This window comes from Syngnathus typhle, linkage group LG9, assembly GCF_033458585.1.
Source record: "Syngnathus typhle isolate RoL2023-S1 ecotype Sweden linkage group LG9, RoL_Styp_1.0, whole genome shotgun sequence".
NCBI classification, from domain to species: Eukaryota; Metazoa; Chordata; class Actinopteri; order Syngnathiformes; family Syngnathidae; genus Syngnathus; species Syngnathus typhle.
The window spans coordinates 584,298-603,953 of record NC_083746.1 but is presented as its reverse complement, the minus strand read 5'-3'; the positions used below and the strand labels follow the sequence as shown (position 1 = coordinate 603,953).

The 19,656-nt window shown below is 53.1% G+C and overlaps 2 protein-coding genes across 2 annotated transcripts; both read left to right on the top strand.

Annotated features, from left to right (window-relative positions):
* Positions 1-36: 36 nt before the first annotated feature.
* Positions 37-6,647, top strand: wdr3 (WD repeat domain 3). The gene is made up of 27 exons (XM_061286203.1): positions 37-255; positions 1,102-1,304; positions 1,476-1,685; positions 1,765-1,883; positions 1,955-2,033; positions 2,168-2,263; positions 2,340-2,456; positions 2,535-2,636; positions 2,715-2,803; positions 2,873-2,965; positions 3,075-3,305; positions 3,390-3,483; positions 3,550-3,651; positions 3,726-3,808; positions 4,208-4,346; positions 4,467-4,523; positions 4,588-4,688; positions 4,769-4,880; positions 5,010-5,144; positions 5,216-5,266; positions 5,381-5,446; positions 5,523-5,615; positions 5,730-5,780; positions 5,892-5,935; positions 6,005-6,133; positions 6,222-6,315; positions 6,416-6,647. Exons 2-27 carry the CDS (start codon positions 1,131-1,133, stop codon positions 6,569-6,571), a joined length of 2,817 nt encoding a protein of 938 aa, XP_061142187.1. The 5' UTR covers positions 37-255; positions 1,102-1,130; the 3' UTR covers positions 6,572-6,647.
* Positions 6,648-9,693: 3,046 nt separating this feature from the next.
* wars2 (tryptophanyl tRNA synthetase 2, mitochondrial) lies at positions 9,694-18,459 on the top strand. The gene is made up of 6 exons (XM_061287665.1): positions 9,694-9,825; positions 14,307-14,561; positions 15,204-15,284; positions 15,699-15,781; positions 15,915-16,036; positions 16,660-18,459. Exons 1-6 carry the CDS (start codon positions 9,712-9,714, stop codon positions 17,106-17,108), a joined length of 1,104 nt encoding a protein of 367 aa, XP_061143649.1. The 5' UTR covers positions 9,694-9,711; the 3' UTR covers positions 17,109-18,459.
* The last annotated feature ends 1,197 nt before the right edge of the window (positions 18,460-19,656 follow it).

The window sequence follows — 19,656 nt, the reverse complement described above, 5'->3', positions numbered from 1 at the left end:
AGAAGCAGTCGAATCAACGATGATTGCAATTTATCAACGCAAGTTCAAAGTTGCGTTTCACTTTATGACTTGATCAGAAACTATATCATAAAATGAATGTGGCTGAGAATCAATGTGTTTTTAAAAAATCGCTCTGCAATTTGTCTTTTCATGCGAATCTGTGATCGATGAGTCCAGTCTGAAGCGATTCCATCCCCTCACAACAGCGGAGGAAGGAAAGAAGCTCGCTGCTGCGGCTGCTGCTGCGTTTCAGAGGTGAGACTTGAAAAAAGAGCCCGATGCTTGAGGACGATCGTTAAAATATAGACCTCACATTACTCCACAACACAAACAAACATATGACAACGTAGGCGCGACTTGATGAGCTCTTTTGAGTCAGAAAGATCGACACGTGGGTGCAAGGGTCCAGCGATTTGATGCACATGGGTAGCCGGGCGGGCGGGGTTAAGAACGTTAAGCGGCGCTCCTTTGGCTTGACGCTTTATCTCCGCCCGCTCGGGAGATTTCTTACCGTTAAACAGTCAGTCTACCCTAAGGCTAAAGGTAGCCTAGCTTACCCCCACGGCACATAGTGCATAGCAAGTGCATTTATTTCCTCGAATGAATTGAAAAAGAATTAAAATCTTGTCTGTTAGTAAATCTACCAACGACTGGACAATATTTATACACAGACAGTAGTTGGTTCCCTCATAAATGAGCTCTTAAAACAATTGAATCACAAAAGGCAACATTTTGGTTGTCAAAGAGTTCATAGTGCAGTACTGTGTACTCACTTTCGTTGTATCTGTGCCAAACAATGACAATTATGGCTCTCGAGCACATCCTTGGAACAAATCGTGTTTAAATGGCTAAAGATTGCATTTGGTTTACACCTACCACCTTCCCAGCCAATTTTGTCACTAACATTTGTCATCAACTATTTCCTTGCTGTGGGCAAAAACGGCCTGTTTTGGAAAGTAGTAGTTTCTTCTAGGAATAGAACAAGAAGTCACTATAACACAGCAAGTATTCGCAGTAGGTTGCAATTGTTCCGACAAATACAAGTTAAGTTAAAGTTCCGTAGTTGGCCGCAACAAGCTTTCCTGCCGTTTGTGTCCACAGGGATCGGCGCCACTTGGAGTCCACGCATCATGGGCTTGACCAAGCAGTACCTACGCTACGTGGCGGGCGCCGTGTTTGGCGTGATCGGCAGCCAGAGGGCTAACATCTGCTACGTCATGCTACGCGGCGGAGAGCGCGGCCGCTACGTGGCCGTGGCTGCGTGTGAGCACGTCTTCATCTGGGACACCCGCAAAGCGGAGAAGGTGAGAAGAAGATGAACAAACTTGCTTCGGGATTTTCCCCAGGCAGAGATGGTTCCGTTCTAATCAATTGACTCGAACAACTTTGCGTGATTATTTACTTCTTTTATTTTTGGGGATACTTCCCGCTCACGTTTTTGACTTCTTTTGGTTTTCTCTCGTCTCCCGGTGCAGGTGTTGATCCTGGCGGGCCAGAAACACGAGGTGACCTTCCTGCGGCCGTCGCCGGACGGCGTCCACGTGGCCGTGGGCTACGAGGACGGCGCCGTGCGGCTCTTCAGTCTGCTAAACGGAGAGAGCAACGTCTGCTTCAACGGACACAAGTCGGCCGTCACGGCCATGTGTTACGACGCGCTGGGGGCCAGACTCGTCACCGGATCCAAGGTCAACAAATGAAAACCTGTGTCCCACTTTTGGCCGGGACCGATGGCACATTTATTGTGGTTGTTTTTTGCGCTGGCAGGACACGGACGTGATCGTGTGGGACGTGATCAACGAGTGCGGCCTGTACCGACTGCGGGGGCACAAAGACGAGGTCACGCAAGTGCTCTTGCTCAAAGACAAGAACCTCCTGGTGACCAGGTAAGCTTACTCGAGTTGGCTTCTCCCAACGCACGACGACCTGATCTCACCGCCGAACGTGCTGTGGGCAGCTCCAAGGACACTTTTGTGAAGTGGTGGGACTTGGACACGCAGCATTGCTTCAAGACCTTGGTGGGCCACCGCAGTGAGGTGAGCGTCCCCGTCAGCACACTTCCTTCTTCGACGCCATTGTAGTTCCAAAATCGTCAACTGGAATCGATTGCTTTTGTTATGGTTAGATGACAATTTGATCGCCGACGCCGTTTTGCGTTTCTCGTCATCAGGTGTGGGCCATCACCTTCCTTAACGAGGAGCGGCTGCTGCTGACGGGCTCGGGCGACAGCCAGCTCCGAGGGTGGGATGTCACCTACGTGTCGGAGGTGAGACGCTGCCGCTCGCTCTGAAGGGCGCCTGGACTCCTTGCGCTTGTGTGTGTGTGTGTGTGTGTCGTGGCAGGCCAAGGGTGAGCCCCAAGCGAAGAAGGGCAAAAGTCTGCCGGGGGACGACGATGGCGAAAATGACGGGGACGACGACGGGGAAAATGATGGCGACGCCGGCCAGAGTCCGGAAGACGTACGGAGCGAGTGAAGCGTGACTTGACGATAGGAGCCCGTCCCATGTGTGACCAACTCTGTTTCTCGCCGTCTTTAGCGTATTTTGAGGTGCAAGGAAGCGGGCTCCGTCCTCCGCAAGGCCAGGGACCGAGTGGTGTCTCTGAGCGCCGACAGCAAGGCCGGCATCTTCGCCTGTCACGTGAGTGGAAGCTTCCAAAGAAAGACAACAAATGCAAAACAAAAGCGACGCAATGAAACATGGCGACTCACTCGTCAGGGCAACGACAGCGTCCTGGAAGTGTTTGCCGTGCTGTCGGAGCGCGACGCGCGCAGGAAGATGGACAAGAAGGTCAAGAAGGCCGCCAAGTGAGTTGCAATGAAGGCGCCGACATCCTTTGTCGCTTCCAATTTTCAAAGCGTGACGCTCGCCTTCAGAACGGCGGGAGACGGCGAGGAGCCGCAGGTGGACTGGACGCTGAAAGACCAGATTGTGCGACTGAGCGACATCAGGGCCTCCTCCAAGATCAGGTGAGCGAGTCCCTGGGGCCCGGCCCGGCGGCTGGGATCTGCCCGGCCCGGCGGCTGGGATCTGCCCGGCCGCCAGCACTTGACGGGCCGGGCCCATTCCTCGCCTCAGGTGGGCCGACTGCCTGTGCTGCGGCGGCGGTGAGCTGAAGGTGGCGCTGCTGCTGCACAACAACACGGTGGAGACGTACAGCCTGAAGACGAGGGACAAGGCGGCGACGGCCGCCAAGACGGCGCGCCTCACGCTGGACGCCCATCGCAGCGACGTGCGCACCCTGGCCTTCAGCTCCGACAACCTGGCCGTGCTGTCGGCGTCGGCCGACACCGTCAAAGTGTGGAACAGGTCGCTGGCGCCTCGCCGCTCGTGTGGCCGTGCGTGCGCCCGCCGCCGTTTGCCAATCAAAGTGCGTGCCAACTTTTCTCTCAGGTCCACGCTGCAGGTGGTGCGCACCATGGTGTGCGACTACGCCCTCTGCTCCCTCTTTGTGCCCGGAGACAGGCAGATCATCCTGGGGACCAAGGTGGGCTGAGCGGTCCCCACTCGTGCCCACCCTGCTCTCGTGATTGAATGGGCTTTTGCTTTGCAGAGCGGTGCTCTGCAGATCTTCGAGTTGGCGTCGGCGAGCCTCCTGGAGACGCTGGACGCCCACGCCGGGGCCCTGTGGTCCCTCTGCCTGGCGCCCGACCAGGTACGCCACGCCGTGCCGTGCCAATGGATGGATGGATGTGCGTGCGTATGTGTAACAATCTGCATGGTGCGCAGCGGGGCGTGGTGACGGGAGGCGCCGACAAGAAGGTCAAGTTGTGGGACTTTGAGTTGGTCAAGGACGAGGCCAGTGGACACAAGTAAGTCTGCTTTCAAGGCTCCACTGGAAGAAGCTGATGAAGGTGCAGGAGCGCCCTCTGGTGGCCTGATGTGCCTATTACAGTGTGTCCTTTTTCTCCCCTTGTTTCAATTGATTGTCATTGTGTTCCTTCTTCCTTCCCTCTTGGGATGTTCTCTGTTTTGTTTTTCCTCTCTTTCCATTTGTTCTCCCGTTTTCCTTTATTCCCGTTTGGGTCCTGATTTTCCTTTTTCTTCCATTTTGTTTCCCATTTCCCTTTTGCTTTTCGAATTGCTTTTTCTTTTGCACTTTTTCCATCTTGCCTTTCTGTTTTTCTTTGCTCATTTGATGACTTCTTTTCACTCTCCCTCTTGAATGTTTTCCTTGTCACCGATGGGCCTTTGCACCCAACGCGTTGCAGGAAGCTGACGTTGAAGCACAGACGCACGTTGCAGCTGGACGACGACGTCCTGTGCGTCAAGTTCTCTCCCGATCACCGCCTGCTGGCCGTCTCCCTACTGGACTGCACCGTCAAAGTCTTCTACACGGACACGCTGAAGGTGGGCCAACCGGTCGGTCGGTCGGTCGGGCGAGGCGAGGCCAGGCCAGGCCAGGCCAGGCCAGGCCAGGCCAGGCCAGGCCAGGCGAGGGGCTAATGACTCGTCTCATTTTGTCTGCAGTTCTTCCTGTCGCTGTACGGACACAAGCTGCCCGTCCTCTGCCTGGACATAGCACACGTGAGTCGCCCGCTGCCAGGATCAAATGATTTTTACTTCCTAACCCTAACCCCTCCCCAACCAGGATAGCAAGCTGATAGCCACTGGCTCGGCAGATCGCAACGTGAAGATTTGGGGTCTGGACTTTGGCGACTGTCACCGCTCCATGTTTGCGCACGACGACAGGTGGGCGGCGTGGCGTGGCGTGGCGTGGCCAGGCAGTACGCCCGCCTCGCAATTTCTCACGTGGATTGCTCCGTACACAGCGTCATGTTCCTGCAGTTTGTCCCCAAGACGCATTTGTTCTTCACGGCGGGAAAGGACAAGAAGATCAAACAGTGGGACGCTGACAAGTTTGAGCACATCCAGACCTTGGAGGTCAGTCTCTCCTGTCCCAAAATGACGTTTCTCTTGGGCCGCTGACGTTTCTCTAGGGCCGCTGACGTTTCTCTCGGGCCGCTGACGTTTGTCTCGGGCCGCTGACGTTTCTCTTCTCCCCCACGCAAGGGCCACCACCGCGAGGTGTGGTGCCTGAGCATCAGCCCCAACGGCGACCACGTGGTGTCGGCGTCGCATGACAAGTCTCTGCGCCTGTGGGAGAGGACCAGGGAGCCCGTCATTCTGGAAGAGGAACGGGAGATGGTGAGTAAGCGTTCTCATCAATCTTCCTTTTTGGACTTTCTCACCACCGAGCGTGTTTTCGGGTTTGACAGGAGCGGGAGGCGGAGTTTGAGGAGAGCCTGGCCAAAGGTGACACTCCGGCGGTGAGTGGCCACCTTGTTCCTTCTCTACTTGGGTTAGCCTTTTCCAAGGCTTCAGAACAGTTTGAATCCATCTAGTGGGCCGCAGCGCAGTCACTCTGGTGTTGCGTTTTGCAGGTGCCCGGAGAGAGCCCGGGCCAAGCCGCGCCGGCCGCCAAGAAAACGGTGGAGACGGTCAAAGCTGTGAGTTGACTTGGCTCAGCCGCCGGTAATCGTGACGTGGCTCGTCACGTTGACGCGCGTGCGTGTTGACCAACAGGCCGAACGCATCATGGAGGCTCTGGAGCTCCTCCGCGGGGAGAACAGGAAGATGGAGGAACATAAATATGCTTGCCAGCGAGCCGGAAAGGAGGTGAGCCAGCCGCTTGCCGTGCGTATGGACATCAACTATGTGGAAGTTTGGCTGATGCTCGCTCCCTCCCTCCCTCCCTCACTCACTCACTCGCTCTCCCACCACTACTTGCAGCTGGCGCTTCCCGAAGCAAATCCCATCCTGGTAGCCTTTGGAAACATTTCTGTAAGTGTGACCCTCTGTCAGCGCCGAGTCTTTGTAGAATTTGAATTCCGGAATTGAGCGGAAGGTTTTTGACACGCTGCTGGCTCCTTTGTGCGCCTGTGGCACTTGCAGCCGTCCCGCTACGTTCTGGACGTCATCAAGAAAGTCCGATCCAGGTGAGAAGCAACTTTCTTTCACAGGAGTAAATGTTCTCTTTCTTAAACTGGTCTTTTGTGCCGTGTCAGCGAGCTGGAAGTGTCTCTGCTGGTGTTGCCGTTCCCGTACGTTCCGGAGCTGTTGGAGCTCTTTGACGGCTTCATCCGGGAAGGCCTGGAGGTGGAGCTGGTGTGTCGCTGCCTCTTCTTCCTGCTCAAGTGAGTCGAGTCGCTCGGTTCCCTTGACCAGTGATGGACGGATCGACGGACGGGCGCGTTTTTGAAAGGCCGCTTTTTCTTCCCCCAGGATTCATTTTGGTCGGATCGTCGACAGCCAGAAGCTTCTCGCCGTCATCGATGACCTGCGCACCAACACGCTCTCCAAAGTGCAAGACATCCGCGTACGTCCGCCGCTCGAAGCTCCGCCTCCTCCTCGCCCCCCCTCCTCTTTGTCCTCACGGCGGTGTCTTTTTTTTTTTGTTTGTTCCCCCCCGCATCCAGGACCTGATGGGCTTCAACAGCGCCGCCCTGCAGTTCCTCCAGCGCGAGTTGGAGAGCAAAGAGGAGGTGATGTTGTTTGCCGACGCCACGGGACGCCTGGCCGACAAGAAGAAACGGCGGAGGAAACGAGAGAGGGCCATCCTCACTCTCGCTTGACGCTAATGGCAAACCAGACTCTTGCTTTTTTTCTCCCCATCTCCAATCCTAACAATAAAAGGTATTTTTATTCCCACTTAAGACCAGTGCATCTTTTCAAAGGACTCCTTCCAAAGGAGCGAGCCAGCTGGCCAACCTTCTCGTTCCTCAAGGTACGGGCCGTCAGCGGCTGCTCGTTTTGCGCCAGCTAGAAAAGCGACACTCGCGGCAAACTGGAAAACAATGTCACCTACAGGCGAGAAAGCGGAATTGCGCCCCTTGAATTTGGAACTCAAAGTCCAATGAGCCGGAGCCCAATCAGATCATTTTCACCTGTCGATTGGCGTGTTTTTCCTTGTCTGGACCGTCACGCAGAGCTTTGATTGACGGCGGCTGCTGTTTCCAACCATGGAGTTTGCGTGCGCGTACCGTCAACGCGGCTAGAAATGGACTTGTCCGCAACATTTGTTGTCCCCATGCTCATGACTCGAGCGCATCATCATTCCAATGCTTGTCACGATGGATAATGATTCATTCTCCCGATTTCCACACCAAAACAGCTCCAATCGTGAACAATAAAAGTGAATTTCAAATTTTAAAGTAGCAAACTGTGATGACATTTTCTGTATGTCCACCAACGCCTCAATTGTTTAAAGCCAACTTGGAAAGCCAACTCGTTTCCTATCCAAGTTTGCATGGATTCCTTTTTGAGGATATCCGATGGCAAGTTTTTTTGGGGGGGGGTTCTTTCCCTACCCTCCCTACCTCCCTCCCTCCAGAGTGAAGTGACGGCTTGTTAAAGAAGTGGTCAGTTCACGACACGCGGTGAGCTCTTGATGGGGGGTTTGGGACTCGCACCTCCTCTCATGTGAGCGGAAGAGGGAAACATGTTTTAATAACCACACTTGACCCAGATCAGGGCGGGGGAAAGCCTTCACGCACACACAACACTACCCCCCACCCCCCCTGGCCTGAAAGGAGGTCAACACACGCACTCCCCCCTAGCCCACAAACGCACGAGCAAGTTTGCACTCTTGGGCTGCTGTCGACGCCCCGCCCGACAGGCAAGGAGACAAGGTGCTGAAAACGGCCTCCCCAAGGGAACTCGCATATACGCATGCAATTTCATTCGTTTTTTGGCGGATCTGAATATGAAGTGTCACACGTGGATCTTTTGGGGTTGTCACCGTTTCTCACGTTTGTCCCTCCCTCAGGCTGTCTGTCAATCCTTAGTGGCGTGTCCGTCATTCCGTCCGCCTGGGTGGCCTGCGTGCGTGCGTGCGTGCGTCCGTTCCGTCGGTGTCGGCCGAGGAGTTGCCGTCTTTCAGCGTCACCGTCCGTACGCGCACAGTGGCACATTTGAAGCGTCACTCCTCACCTTCCTTCCTTCCTTCTTTCTTCCCTTCCTTCCCCCTGGCGTTATTATGACAGGTGGACGGGACCCCGAAAACCTACAAGCGGCATAATAAACACGCATGAAAGAGCAAGAGCCCTCAGCTCGCTCTTTCCCCCCATGCACGCCCGCACGCACTCCCGCACGCACGCAGGCAGCCCGAATTCCAACTCCACCTTCCTTCGACACTTCATTGGCACCTTTTTTTCACCCCGAGCGCACAGAGCGACCTTCATTCCCAATGCGCATTGCAGTTCACCTCTCAACTTGTTTTTGCGTTTGTCGCGTAAAGGCGTTTGGCATGCATGGCGTCGGTCGGTTGTTGTACCTAATGAGGTGTCCGATGTGGAGCGGGAAGACAAATGCGCTGTTGTTGTGCTCTGTTATTGCTCAAAGTGTTTTGACGCGTTCACTCGTCGCCTATCGCTCGTCACCTTTCTCGGGCGGTCGGTTGGGTCAAACTACTTTGGGACACATCGAAGGCTTTGACGCCGATCTTTCTTGACGCATAAATGCTCCTTTTCAGTCATGCTTTTAAAAGTTTTTGCATTTTTTTAATTTGCACTTAGTGTATATTTGCATTTTTTTTTAACTTTCAGATAGTACAAAATATTTAGAAATAGGCAACATTTCAATTCCAATTATTCTGGACTCTTGCTTGAAAATTGTGAAGGTGTTGTTCTTGTCGAGTTGTGTATTGATGGTAATGGTCGTCTGCATTTGTACAATAGCTTCCTAGCCACAACGACAGTGAATGCAATCTATTCCGATCTGGCGCACACATTTGATTAGAGTGGCATTCCCGTTTGAACGGTTCCATGGCTGCCTTGCAAGAAACCCGAGCTCTTTCTGTTTTATTATTATTCAGCATTTTTTTTGTCTCCCTCGTTGCAAAGAACTTTGCCTTGAGTCAAGTCGAGGAATTTCCAACTAGGGTCCACGATGGTGTGTGTGTGTGCGCGCGCGCGCTGGTGGGTGGCCAGGAAACAGGAGCTGGAGCCGCGCACGCGCACAGACGCGCACGCGGAGCAGCGTGGGAGACGGCAGCGGCAGGCGTTGCTTTGCGTTGCCTCGGGCAACGCTAATGAATATGGAATGACGCGCTCACGTTTTGCGTGGCAAACGCAACCAGATGCGGCAGATGTTGCCGACATGAAAGCTCTCAGGTAGTGGCGAGCGGGTGCGCCCCGCAGACACGCCGTCTGTCCGTCCGTCCGTCCGTCCGTCGCGTAACCCGACCCCCGTGTGCCGACTGATCGCTAATGTATAGGCGATGTGTGTCCTCCTAATAATAGGTGACAGCCACGCATGGAAAAGAGCTCAGCGCAGCGCAGCTCAGCTCAGCGCAGCGCAGCTCAGCGGTCATGGGAAAACCAAGGCCAGCCAGTCGGGGCCCAGACACAACAACAAGGCGCACCTCAACAACCTGAAGAATGTCCACCTTAAACACGCATCAGCACCTTCATTTCGGCCTTAAAAGTGGCTCTCATTTACCCCACAACGGCACTCTCTTTTTCAACTGGAATTTCTTAGCGCCTTTATTTCCACGTCTTGGTCTTCAACACGCTAAACAAGCTTGAATGACACAACTGCTGCAATGATGCAATGCGTTTGGGACCGTCAAACGCGTAACAAAGGAGCGATCAAACGTGACTGATGAGAAAACTCGAGCCGCTTCTGCTCAGGTCCCCTTTCTCCGAGTGCTTTTGACCTCGCGAGGCTGCCGTACGAGCTGACTGAGTGTGACGTCACCGTCCCCTGTTCCAAGATGGCGCTGCCGGTGCGGTCTAAACTTGTGCGACATGTGTTGCTCAGGTTCTCCAGGAGCTTTCAGCGAGTGCACCGAAGGTCTCTCTGCGATGGCGGCGCGTCGGAAAACAAGGTAAAGACGGAGATCGCTGCTAGTTGTCTTGTGTGTCTTGTGTGTCGTGCTCTTCCCTCGGAGCCTGACTCTCCTCTTTGCCCTCCTCACCTGCCTCACCTGCCTCGCCTCACTCAGTCCACCAGTGGTGGAAATGTCAACATCAGACCCTCGTATTTGTGAGCCTGTTGACAGTCAGCCTTTGTGTTTGTGTTCGAACTGTGCGGACGATTTGGTCCGGTTGTTAAAGCTTGAGTTCAACGCTCGTTCGCTCTAAAATAGCACGGGGTAATATTCGAATAGTCGTTCATAGTCGTCGATGATCGAGCGTCCTGATAACAATTGCGCCCGCCGCCCTAACTCCGCATTGCCAACTTCTTCGCCACAGTTGAAAAGCAAACAAACAAACATTGCATTGCATTGCGGGACGTTTGAACACAACCGGTGCAGCAGCTCCTACACAAAGACAAAAACAATATCCCAAGGTAGCACTTTTCCTCCTCTCCATGAACACCTTTACTCCACCTCCATTTGGACTTGACCCACTCGCGGCCAACTTTTGACACCGCCTCGCCTTCCACCTGAAACAGTCTTAGCGCAAGTGTGAAGACAATTGAAGCGGCGCTCGCTCACGTGAAAATGTGTGTGAGAACGTGGAACACGTGACGGAGAGGCCACACTTCATCTTGCAACCACATTAAAAAGGCAGAATGAGCAAAGGAAAAAAACAACAACAACAACCTTTTCCCAGGGCGTGACGGGGAAGCGAAGGTTTGACGCCAATCGCACCTCGGCCCCCTTTCGGGGAGCGTGACGAGGAAGGAAAAGCAACGGCTCCGCCAAATTGGGCGTGCTTTTCCGGCCACTCGGCACCAAAATGCCCGGGAACAGGATAACAAGCAATTGCCCAAACGGCTTCCTTTTGTTGAGTTGCAAATGTGACTCTGCTTTTTGATCGATTTTTTTTATTTTTTTGATTGGACCTTTCCGCTTGGGATGAGCGCCGTCGCTCGCTCGCTCGCTCGCTCGCTCGCAGGAAGAAGGTCGCTGTGCTTTACGCTAACTTCTCCCCCCTAAATTGCATCTGTGAGTGGCCGGCAAGATCATATACTTGCTAGGGTCGCCCTCGTCAACTTTTGTCACTTTTGCGTAAAGTGGAAACGCTCGTTAAAGCTGGAGTTCCTAATGAGGCCGATGACTGTTTCCTGAGCCTTCCCCTCCCTTCTCGCCCCGGCCTCCCTCCGGGCCGGGCCGTCTTGAAGTCCGGAGCCTTGTGAAGCCGCGGCTGGCCGGCCGGCCCGTGCAGGTTATTTTTGGAGCGCTGCTGTTTTTGAAGGGGCTGCGCTCGCCATTAATCAGGCCGTCCGTGCCGCCCACCCGCCGGTGCCACACTGCGGCGTTTCTCTTCCTGTCCGGCCGCCGCCGCCGCCGCCGCACAGCGTGACGCTCGGAGGAACCTCATCAATCTCACCTGTCCCGCCCGCCCGCCTTCACACGCAGACTTAATCAAATGCGCTCCTGCCTCCCTAACTCCCTCCCTCGGTGAAGGAAAAACAAACCAGCTTTGGGCTTCGCCGGTGACCCACCGGCCGCTGGCCACCAAATATCAGGGCCTAAATGAGGATGGGCGCCATTGGTGGGATCTGCCACGTCAGCGTTTATTCCCTCGGGCTCATTAGCTGCATTCTTCTCTGCCCCGCCGTGGAGATTCTCGACTTGTTCAGCTTGGCTTCCCCCCAACCGACCGACCGACCGACCGCACGGCCGAGCCGACGCCAACATTCCGCAGGTGCAAATCCACCAAAGGCCTTTCCTGAAGAACCATCAAAATGAGGGAGTTTTGGGGAAGAACAGTCCGGTTTTCTTTTTCGCTCGGTACCGGGTTTTGGACTTGCGGTGTGTTCTCACCTGGAACAAAAACACTGGCGATGTCGTAGAGTTCGCTTGACCAAGTGGGACGGGGTGGGGGAGGAGGCACGTCAAGGTGAATTAACGTCGCCGTGAACACGGGACGGAAAAGCAACACTGGGCCTTCTGTGTGGGGATGCGCTGCGGGAGAGCCGAGGCGGTGGGGGGGAAATCCTTCCGCCCTTCCATCTGCCGGGATGCGGCGCTGGCAAAGACGTGAGTGACGCCGGAGTCCCCCCGCAAAGACTTGGCGGCCAGTGGTCGATGCAGCCGGCGGCGGGCGGCTGTCCCGCCGCGCGCTTGTTGAAATTGGCACGCTGTGAAATGTCTTGGCTGCCGTGGAAGCCGCGTGGAAACCCTGAAAGGATGCCCAGAGCGCATCCACGGCCCAACAGATACGCTCTGTCGGTCGGTCGGGCCGGTCGTGATGAACGGTTCTGCTGGAACATAGTCGGCGGCGACAAGAGCCAAGCCTCGGCCGGGGAGAGAAAATGCCACCGCTGACCTAGCCTGGCCAAAACCCCAAGTTGAAAGCGCATTGAAAAAGACGCGGCCCGTTCACAACCAGCGCGCACTTATCGGAAGCCCCGACGTGGAGCTCAAATTGCCACTGGATGGCGAAGAGTGCGCTGCTGTACAAAAAAGATCGCATTGCTACTGTGGGGCGCTCACGGCCGCTAGGGGGCGCACGTGTCCGTGCTCAAATGCTGATAAGAACTGAAAGTTTGGATGCTTTTTGTTTTGCTTTTGCAAGATCAGAGTCACTCACAACTAATCCCAAACTTGGCCGCGGATGCGTGCAACATGGGAAGTCAGTGGCCAATGTCACCTTTGCTCGAGAAAAAAACAAAAACAATCAATCAGCCCTGGACACCGACAGCAAGTCGGCCATTTTGGTTGAAAGTGATGTCATTGTCACTGAGGAAATGCTCTCCCTCTTTGACAAATGAAATCTCAAAAATTGAAAGAAAAAAGCCGACCACTGTCGGCACGTCGAAGCCCATCCACGACGCCCCCCGCTCCGCTCTTGATATTTCAACGTCGACAGCAGCGGTCGCCAAGGCGCCGAAAGCTTTGCTCTTTTGCGGCCGCCATGTGCTGAAGACATTACACGCTTTGTGTGTGTGTGTGTGAGAAGGCGGCGGGCCACGGCAAGCTTACGTTTGCGCTGTGTTTTCACACTTTTTCCCAGAATAGGTCTTCGCTTGTACCGTGCGCTGGGGGGGGGGGGGGGGCGCAAATGCCTCCATCTGAAACTTGGACCAAAAAAAACCCAGCTGCCTGACTGAAAACAGCCGTCACGTCACGCGGAGGGGCAAAGAGCGAACGGGACGCCATGGCCGGCCGGCCGGCCGGCAAGCCAGCCTTTTATTCTCCCCCACTCCGGTTCCTGAGGAGAGCCCTTTTCCAACATTTCTCTGGCTTCTTCTTCTCCAATGAACAAGCGACCGCACGGCGCGGTGCCGGCGAGAAAATGTTGCATTAATCAGCCGCAACAAAATGACATCCTCGCCCAAGAATGCTTAATAAATACAAGACGCCAGAGAGCGAGCGAGCGAGCAAGCGTGGAGCGGAGGCGTCGGAACATTTCAACTGCAAGCGAGGGCTCGCACGGGAACTCGTCCGAGTTTAACTCCACGTGGTCAAGCTGGGAGCCCGCAAGAGCAAATGGAAGGGGCCACAAGCGACCCGGCCGAGCGGGTTGGGCGAGCGGGCCGAACCTCCCAGGCAAAAAAGAATGGACTCCATTTGATTTTGACAACTTTTTGCCTGACCTTGTGGGCCAAAATGGCCTGTGCTTGTCACAGTGTCCTTTTTAAACCTCCAAAGTTAGGAACTCCTCCCCCCCCCCCCCCTTTATTCTCCAATAATTTTATTAGAGGCGTGAAATATTGTGCAACAAATCATGGCCGCTGTGATTTCAAAGCGTATCACCTTTTACAACCATTGCGCTTGTGTTGCGGCATCCGTCATAAAAATTAATTGCCGTACACCCGTGGCTGTCCGGCCTGTCATCGGGCGGGGGCTGATTTACCTCTTCCCCCACTCTCCCTCCCTCCCTCCCTCCCACAAAGCGAGTGGGCTCAGACAGGCCTTCCTTCCTCAGCAGTGCCTGGCCAGGTGACGGGCGCTTTGTAGCCGCTGCTGTTGACTCTGCTCGCCACTTGATTGGCTCAAATGACGCCATTAGCATGTCTGCGTGACTAATGGCTTCCCTCGGGGGGGTTAACATGTCAGCTGGAAGTGAGAACACACATGAGCCAGACTCGGGGTCCCGCTCGCGCCCCAGGTCGACCTCCAAAGAGGCTCGGCGCAATCACGCGGCGGCGGCGGCGGCGGCTAATGAGCTAAGCGCTTCCGGCCTCTCTGGTGCATTTTTGCAAACCGCGACAGGCGCTGGCTCCGCGCTCGCCGGCCGATTTCGGCACCGCTCGGCACAAAGGTTGGAGGAAATCCGATGAAAAGAAAGCCGCTCGTCAGGCTTGACATTTCAGTTCAAATGATGTTTTTTCTGTTTGCTAGTTAGGCCCCGGCAAGTGTTTGACAACTAGCCGTAATGCTCATGTTAAACGTTAGCTTGTTTTGCCGGGCAGGCGGCAGCGCAGCGGGTGTTCTCCGGGATCCAGCCCACGGGGGTCCCCCACCTGGGCAACTACCTGGGCGCCCTGGAGCAGTGGGCGTCCCTGCAGGAGCGCTACCCGGTGGTGCTGTACAGCGTGGTGGACCTGCACGCCATCACCCGGCCGCAGGACCCGCGCGCTCTCCGCGCCAACATCCTGGACATGGTGGCCAGCCTGCTTGCCTGCGGCGTGGACCCGCGCAAGGCTGTCCTCTTCCAGCAGTCGCAGGTGCGCAGCAGAGCGGCCGATTAAGCGTCTTTGGGTTTTTGAAAAGCGCTATACAAATTGAATGAATTATTAGTATTATTAATTGCACGTGCCGCCGCCTGCACATTTGACGCAGGCCCTCCCTCCTTCCAAACTTAGTCATGCGACATGCGTTGCTCGGAGCCCTCCACGGCTTCTTTTCTATCTCGGAGTTGATCTTTGCGCCGTGGTCGCCTTGACCCGCCTTGACCCTCGCTCGGTCGCGCCTGCTTCATTCTGCTTTGACAGGACAGGATGGAAAGACACACAAACACAAACCGCAGAGAAATAGCCGCTTGAACCGCATGAAAGAATTTCAGTGGCAAGCCTAAAAAAGAGCAAGGCCCCATTTTGCGCGTTTTCATCACTGGAGCGACGAAGCGGCAAATCCCAGCGGCCGCGCGGCTGCAATTTGTCACCGCAAACTCTTTTCAGAGTCCAGAGGATGGATGTCACATAAAGCAACGGAGCCGCGGCGCACTTCTACCACTGTCCTTCCATTTGGTTTGGACCCGTGGTCATGCGAGCCTTTAATGCGCAATACCTCCCGCCGCCTCCCCTTCTCACTTCTCACCGTCTTGTTTGAAAACGTGACTCGTGTGAAAGCTTATCCGATCTCGGCAGGTGCCCGAGCACGCCGAGCTTTCCTGGATCCTCGGATGCTTGACCAGCATGCCCCGCCTCCGCCACCTGCCGCAGTGGAAGGTAGCCATGCAAAACACACGCACACACACAAAAGCTCATTTCTCCCCACGTGTGCAACGCCACATGCCGTAACTTGTGGCAAGCTAACATCTGTTCAGCTTTGCCCATTGGCCGTTCGGATTTTGTGAAAACCGAGGCGAGGTGTTTATTTGTTCAAGTGGACGAAACCTTTGGAATAGCAGCACGTGTTTTTTTTTTTTCTCCTCCCGCCGCCAAGTGTCGGATTTCCATCTCGCTTCCCCGTCGTCGTCTGTTTTATTGCTTTCTCCACCTGCCAGATTTGTCCTCTTAATAGCCGTCATTTCCCGGACACATGCGGCGTGGATCGGGCCCCGAGGAGGCCCAAAGAAACTGCACCTTGTCCAGTCGGAAAATGTTCCCGTCTGGAGGCACCAAATGTCTTCTTTTGTCCAGATGAAGAGCACGCAGAAGAACGAAGGCAGCGTGGGCCTGTACACGTATCCCGTCCTCCAGGCTGCCGATATTCTCCTCTACAAGTGAGTCCGTCGCCGTGCGCTTCGGCTCCAGGCCTCTAGGTGGCGATATGCGCCGCCGCTGATTTGATTTCCACGCTCAAGCACGTGTTCTCAAGATGATTCTCTGTTGACGTGCTCTCATCCGGCCTCTCAGGTCCACGCACGTCCCCGTGGGCGAGGACCAGGTCCAGCATCTGGAGCTGGCCCAGGACCTGGCTCGCATCTTCAACGCGCGTTACGGCGAGCCACTCTTCCCGCACCCCCGCGCCTTGCTCAGTAAGGACACCTTCCCTATTTTTAAATGGGTGTGCAGCGCAAGCCTTGCAATTAAACACACACATGGTCAACACACTCGCGCGCACACACACACACACGCCAAGCGCGCTTGTTTATTCCCAAGCGTCGTAAAAATACAAAATGGCGTCAGCAGTTTTGATGAAAGAAGCCTCTTTGCCACCAATAGGGTGATAATTGACTGCTGAGGGGGGCAGGACTTGTGATTGATCGGTGGCCGGCGGAGGGGACGCTCTGATCTGCAGCCGCCATCCTGTCTGTTTTTTTCTTCTTCCTTTTGGAGGCCAATGGATGAGGTTTGAAAATTGGACAGGCTTTTCAGCGGCGCATCTCCAAACATTCAACCCTTAAATCTGTCTTTGCAACTTTTGAACGTTCTCTGAGCTGTGAATTTAAGACAACTTCCAAATTGGTGTCCCACCGTTCATCGTAGCAGACCCTGGGTCATGAAAGGTCATACGAGTGGCATTTTGCCCAAAGTTTTCGGCTGAACATCGGCGGTTGTTGTGTCCCAGCTTTGTCGTTGGAGCAGACCACCCCCTTGCTAGCCCCAAATAAGTGACCCACTTTGGACTCTGACCCCTTCTCCATCCGCACGCACGCAGGTTCCACCCGTAAGGTGAAATCCCTTCGCGAGCCCTCCTCCAAAATGTCCAAGTCGGACCCCCAGACCATGGCGACCATTTACATCACGGACACGCCGGACGACATCGCCCTGAAAATCCGGCGCGCCGTCACCGATTTGACCTCGGAGGTGACGTACCACCCGGAGACGAGGCCCGGCGTGTCCAACCTGGTCAGCATCCACGCCGCCGCCGCCGCCATCGAGGTGGACGAGGCCGTGTCGCGGGCCCGGGGTTTGGACACGGCGGCGTACAAGAAAGTGGTGGCCGAGGTGCTGGTCCAGAGGCTGGCGCCCGTTCGCCAGCGGCTGCTGCGGCTCCGGGCGGATGGCGCCCACTTGGAGGCCGTGCTGGACGAGGGGTGTCGCCGAGCCAGGGAGCTGGCAGCCCCCACCATACGGCAAGTCAGGAGATTGGTCGGATTCACTTGAAGCGCTTGGAACTGGGAGCGGCCCATTGGTCCTTCTCCTTGCCTCTAATTTTCTTTGTCTCAAACAAAAACAATATGTGCCTTTTTTTTCCTCAAATTCTTTTTCTGCTACAAGGCGTGAAAAGACTATTGACAGACGGAATTGGAACAGATGGCACCTGGTCTTTTTTTTTTTTACATTTTTTATTTCCTGTCTTTGAAATGTTTTATTTTTCTGCATTCTTTTTGAATGCATGGCGGTCACAATAAGTATGAGCCATTTTCAAATACTAAATTGAAATTGAAATACGTTTTTCAACCAAAGTCAGACGGTTGGCGGGCGGGCAAACATGGCACGGGCATCTGTGGCTCATTCACTTTATGCCTTTGCAGGGATTCATTTTCTTTTTTTTCATTCAAGACTCCAATTGGCAGAAATAATAACAAATGTCTGAATAGTCAATGTTTTCTGTTTTGTTTTGTTTGTACTTACTTTTCTGCTGATTATTTCCTCCGCAAAACGTCTTTTCCTCTCTTCTTCTTTTCCCTGATCATGATTACAAAAATGAGCAAGTCATATTTAAAAACGATAAATTATTATTATTATTGGGTTTGGTTTGTAGTTTCTGACAGACTTTTTCTGTTTGATGAAAATGTCAGACAACAGCTCACAGATGGCCATGACATTTATGGCCCCTGCGTGGTCCATTTTTTATGACATCACAGACTAAATCATGGTGTTTTGAATCAAACCATTTGATGTGTCTTCATATTTTTCCTGGTTAAGAAATACAAAATAAGCCATGCGATGCATTCAAATTCTAGAATATGTTATGTCCAAAACTCACAATTTTCACATGCATTGTTCTGATTCATAAATAAAACAAAACGCATAGTTAAGCACCTTTCAATTTTTGTCTCAACTAGGATGCAAATGTGAACATTAAATGTAGACATAGTTTACATGCATACAAAGTAGCCCAAAAAGGAACCATCCGAAGTTTTCGCCAACCCTAACCCTTTCTTTTTCTTCATTTCCACCATTTTCTTGCTACGCTTTTATAACCCCCCTCGACACACACACACACACGCACGCGCACACACACATTCTGTGTTAACCGCCCCCTAAATAAGGTCATTTTCGCACCCTTTTAAAAAATCAACGTAAAATGAAAGAACATGCGAAAAGTACTATTTAGTTCATTTTAGTCGATAATAAACCAAAGGCGTTTTATGAACACAAAAAGTCACCAAGCACGCTGAACAATAATGAAAGCGACCTGCTTTATCCTGCAAAACAAAAATGACTGCATGATTAAAAGCATTTTGTAGAAAAAAAAAACCTACATCTCGTTACTTTTGTGCACACAAAATCATGTCGCCGACTAGCTTTTATTTCAACATGAAACACGTCCTGCGCCCGTGTGTGTGTGTGTGTGTGTGTGTGTGTGTGTGTGTGTGTGTGTGCGCGCGCTTTGCGGAGATCACTGGCCTCATGCACCGCTGGCTAATGATTTTTGGGGTTGTTGTTGCAGCACGTTTTAGTTGTTGCACTTGCAGGGGTCACTCGCTCGGGGTCAAAAGGGTTGTGCTAATTGCATATTAAAAGCAGTCACAGCAACAGCAACGGCAGCAGCAGCAGCAGCAGCAGCAGCAGCAGCAGCAGCAGCAGCCGCCGCCGCCTTCCCTTTCCCTTCCCTTCGCTTCCCTTCCTCTCACGCAGGCGCAGCGCGTCCACGTCGTCTCAAGCACCTCATTCAAATCATGAAAGCATGCCTGAAAGAAAAATACGACGGATAGCAGAAACTATTCATTCATAATTCTCATATTTTGGTTTCAATTTTTTGAAATTTGAACAACATTCAAATCATGGCTCGCATGCTCTTATGTTTCCCATATTTGGTCTGGATTTTTTTTTTAAAATGGAGTCTTGATTGTACTGAAATGCAACCGGCCAAAGGTATTCTATACATTATTTCATTGGGCAATAAATCAAACGTAATATAGTGTAATGCAATTAATATCATGTGAGCGTGCGTGTTGATGTGCGCGCGTGCGAGTGTACTTTAGTCCTGTTTTGCAGGTCCGCAAATAGACATGTAAAAAAAGCAACGGGATTTTTGCACTTGCTCGGTAAATACATGAAAATAAAGTCTTAAAAAATGATATGACTTGGGTTGGAGTTTTAGCTTTTGGAGTTTGTAATACTTGCTCTGTTTTTGTTGGTGTTTCCTCGTGTCTTTTTGAACTAGAAATCCAACGGCACACGGTGGTGTTAATTATTATTCAAATGCGTAAGGCATGCACGTATTGCTATTCCCCTTCAGTAACTACTTTTCAATATATGTGACTATTAAAAGCACACAAACGTCATTGTTGTTGTGTGACTTTTTTTTTTTGGGAAAAGCAGAAATATTTGTGCTGACGGATTTTTGGACGTTTTCATAAACCACCCGTTAACTTGTATGAATGTATATATGCCATCGTTTTCATCAACTTATAAATAGAATCGTTACATTCCCACTTGTTGGTCACAACATATTTGTTGGAATGAATTAGTGGTGAAATAG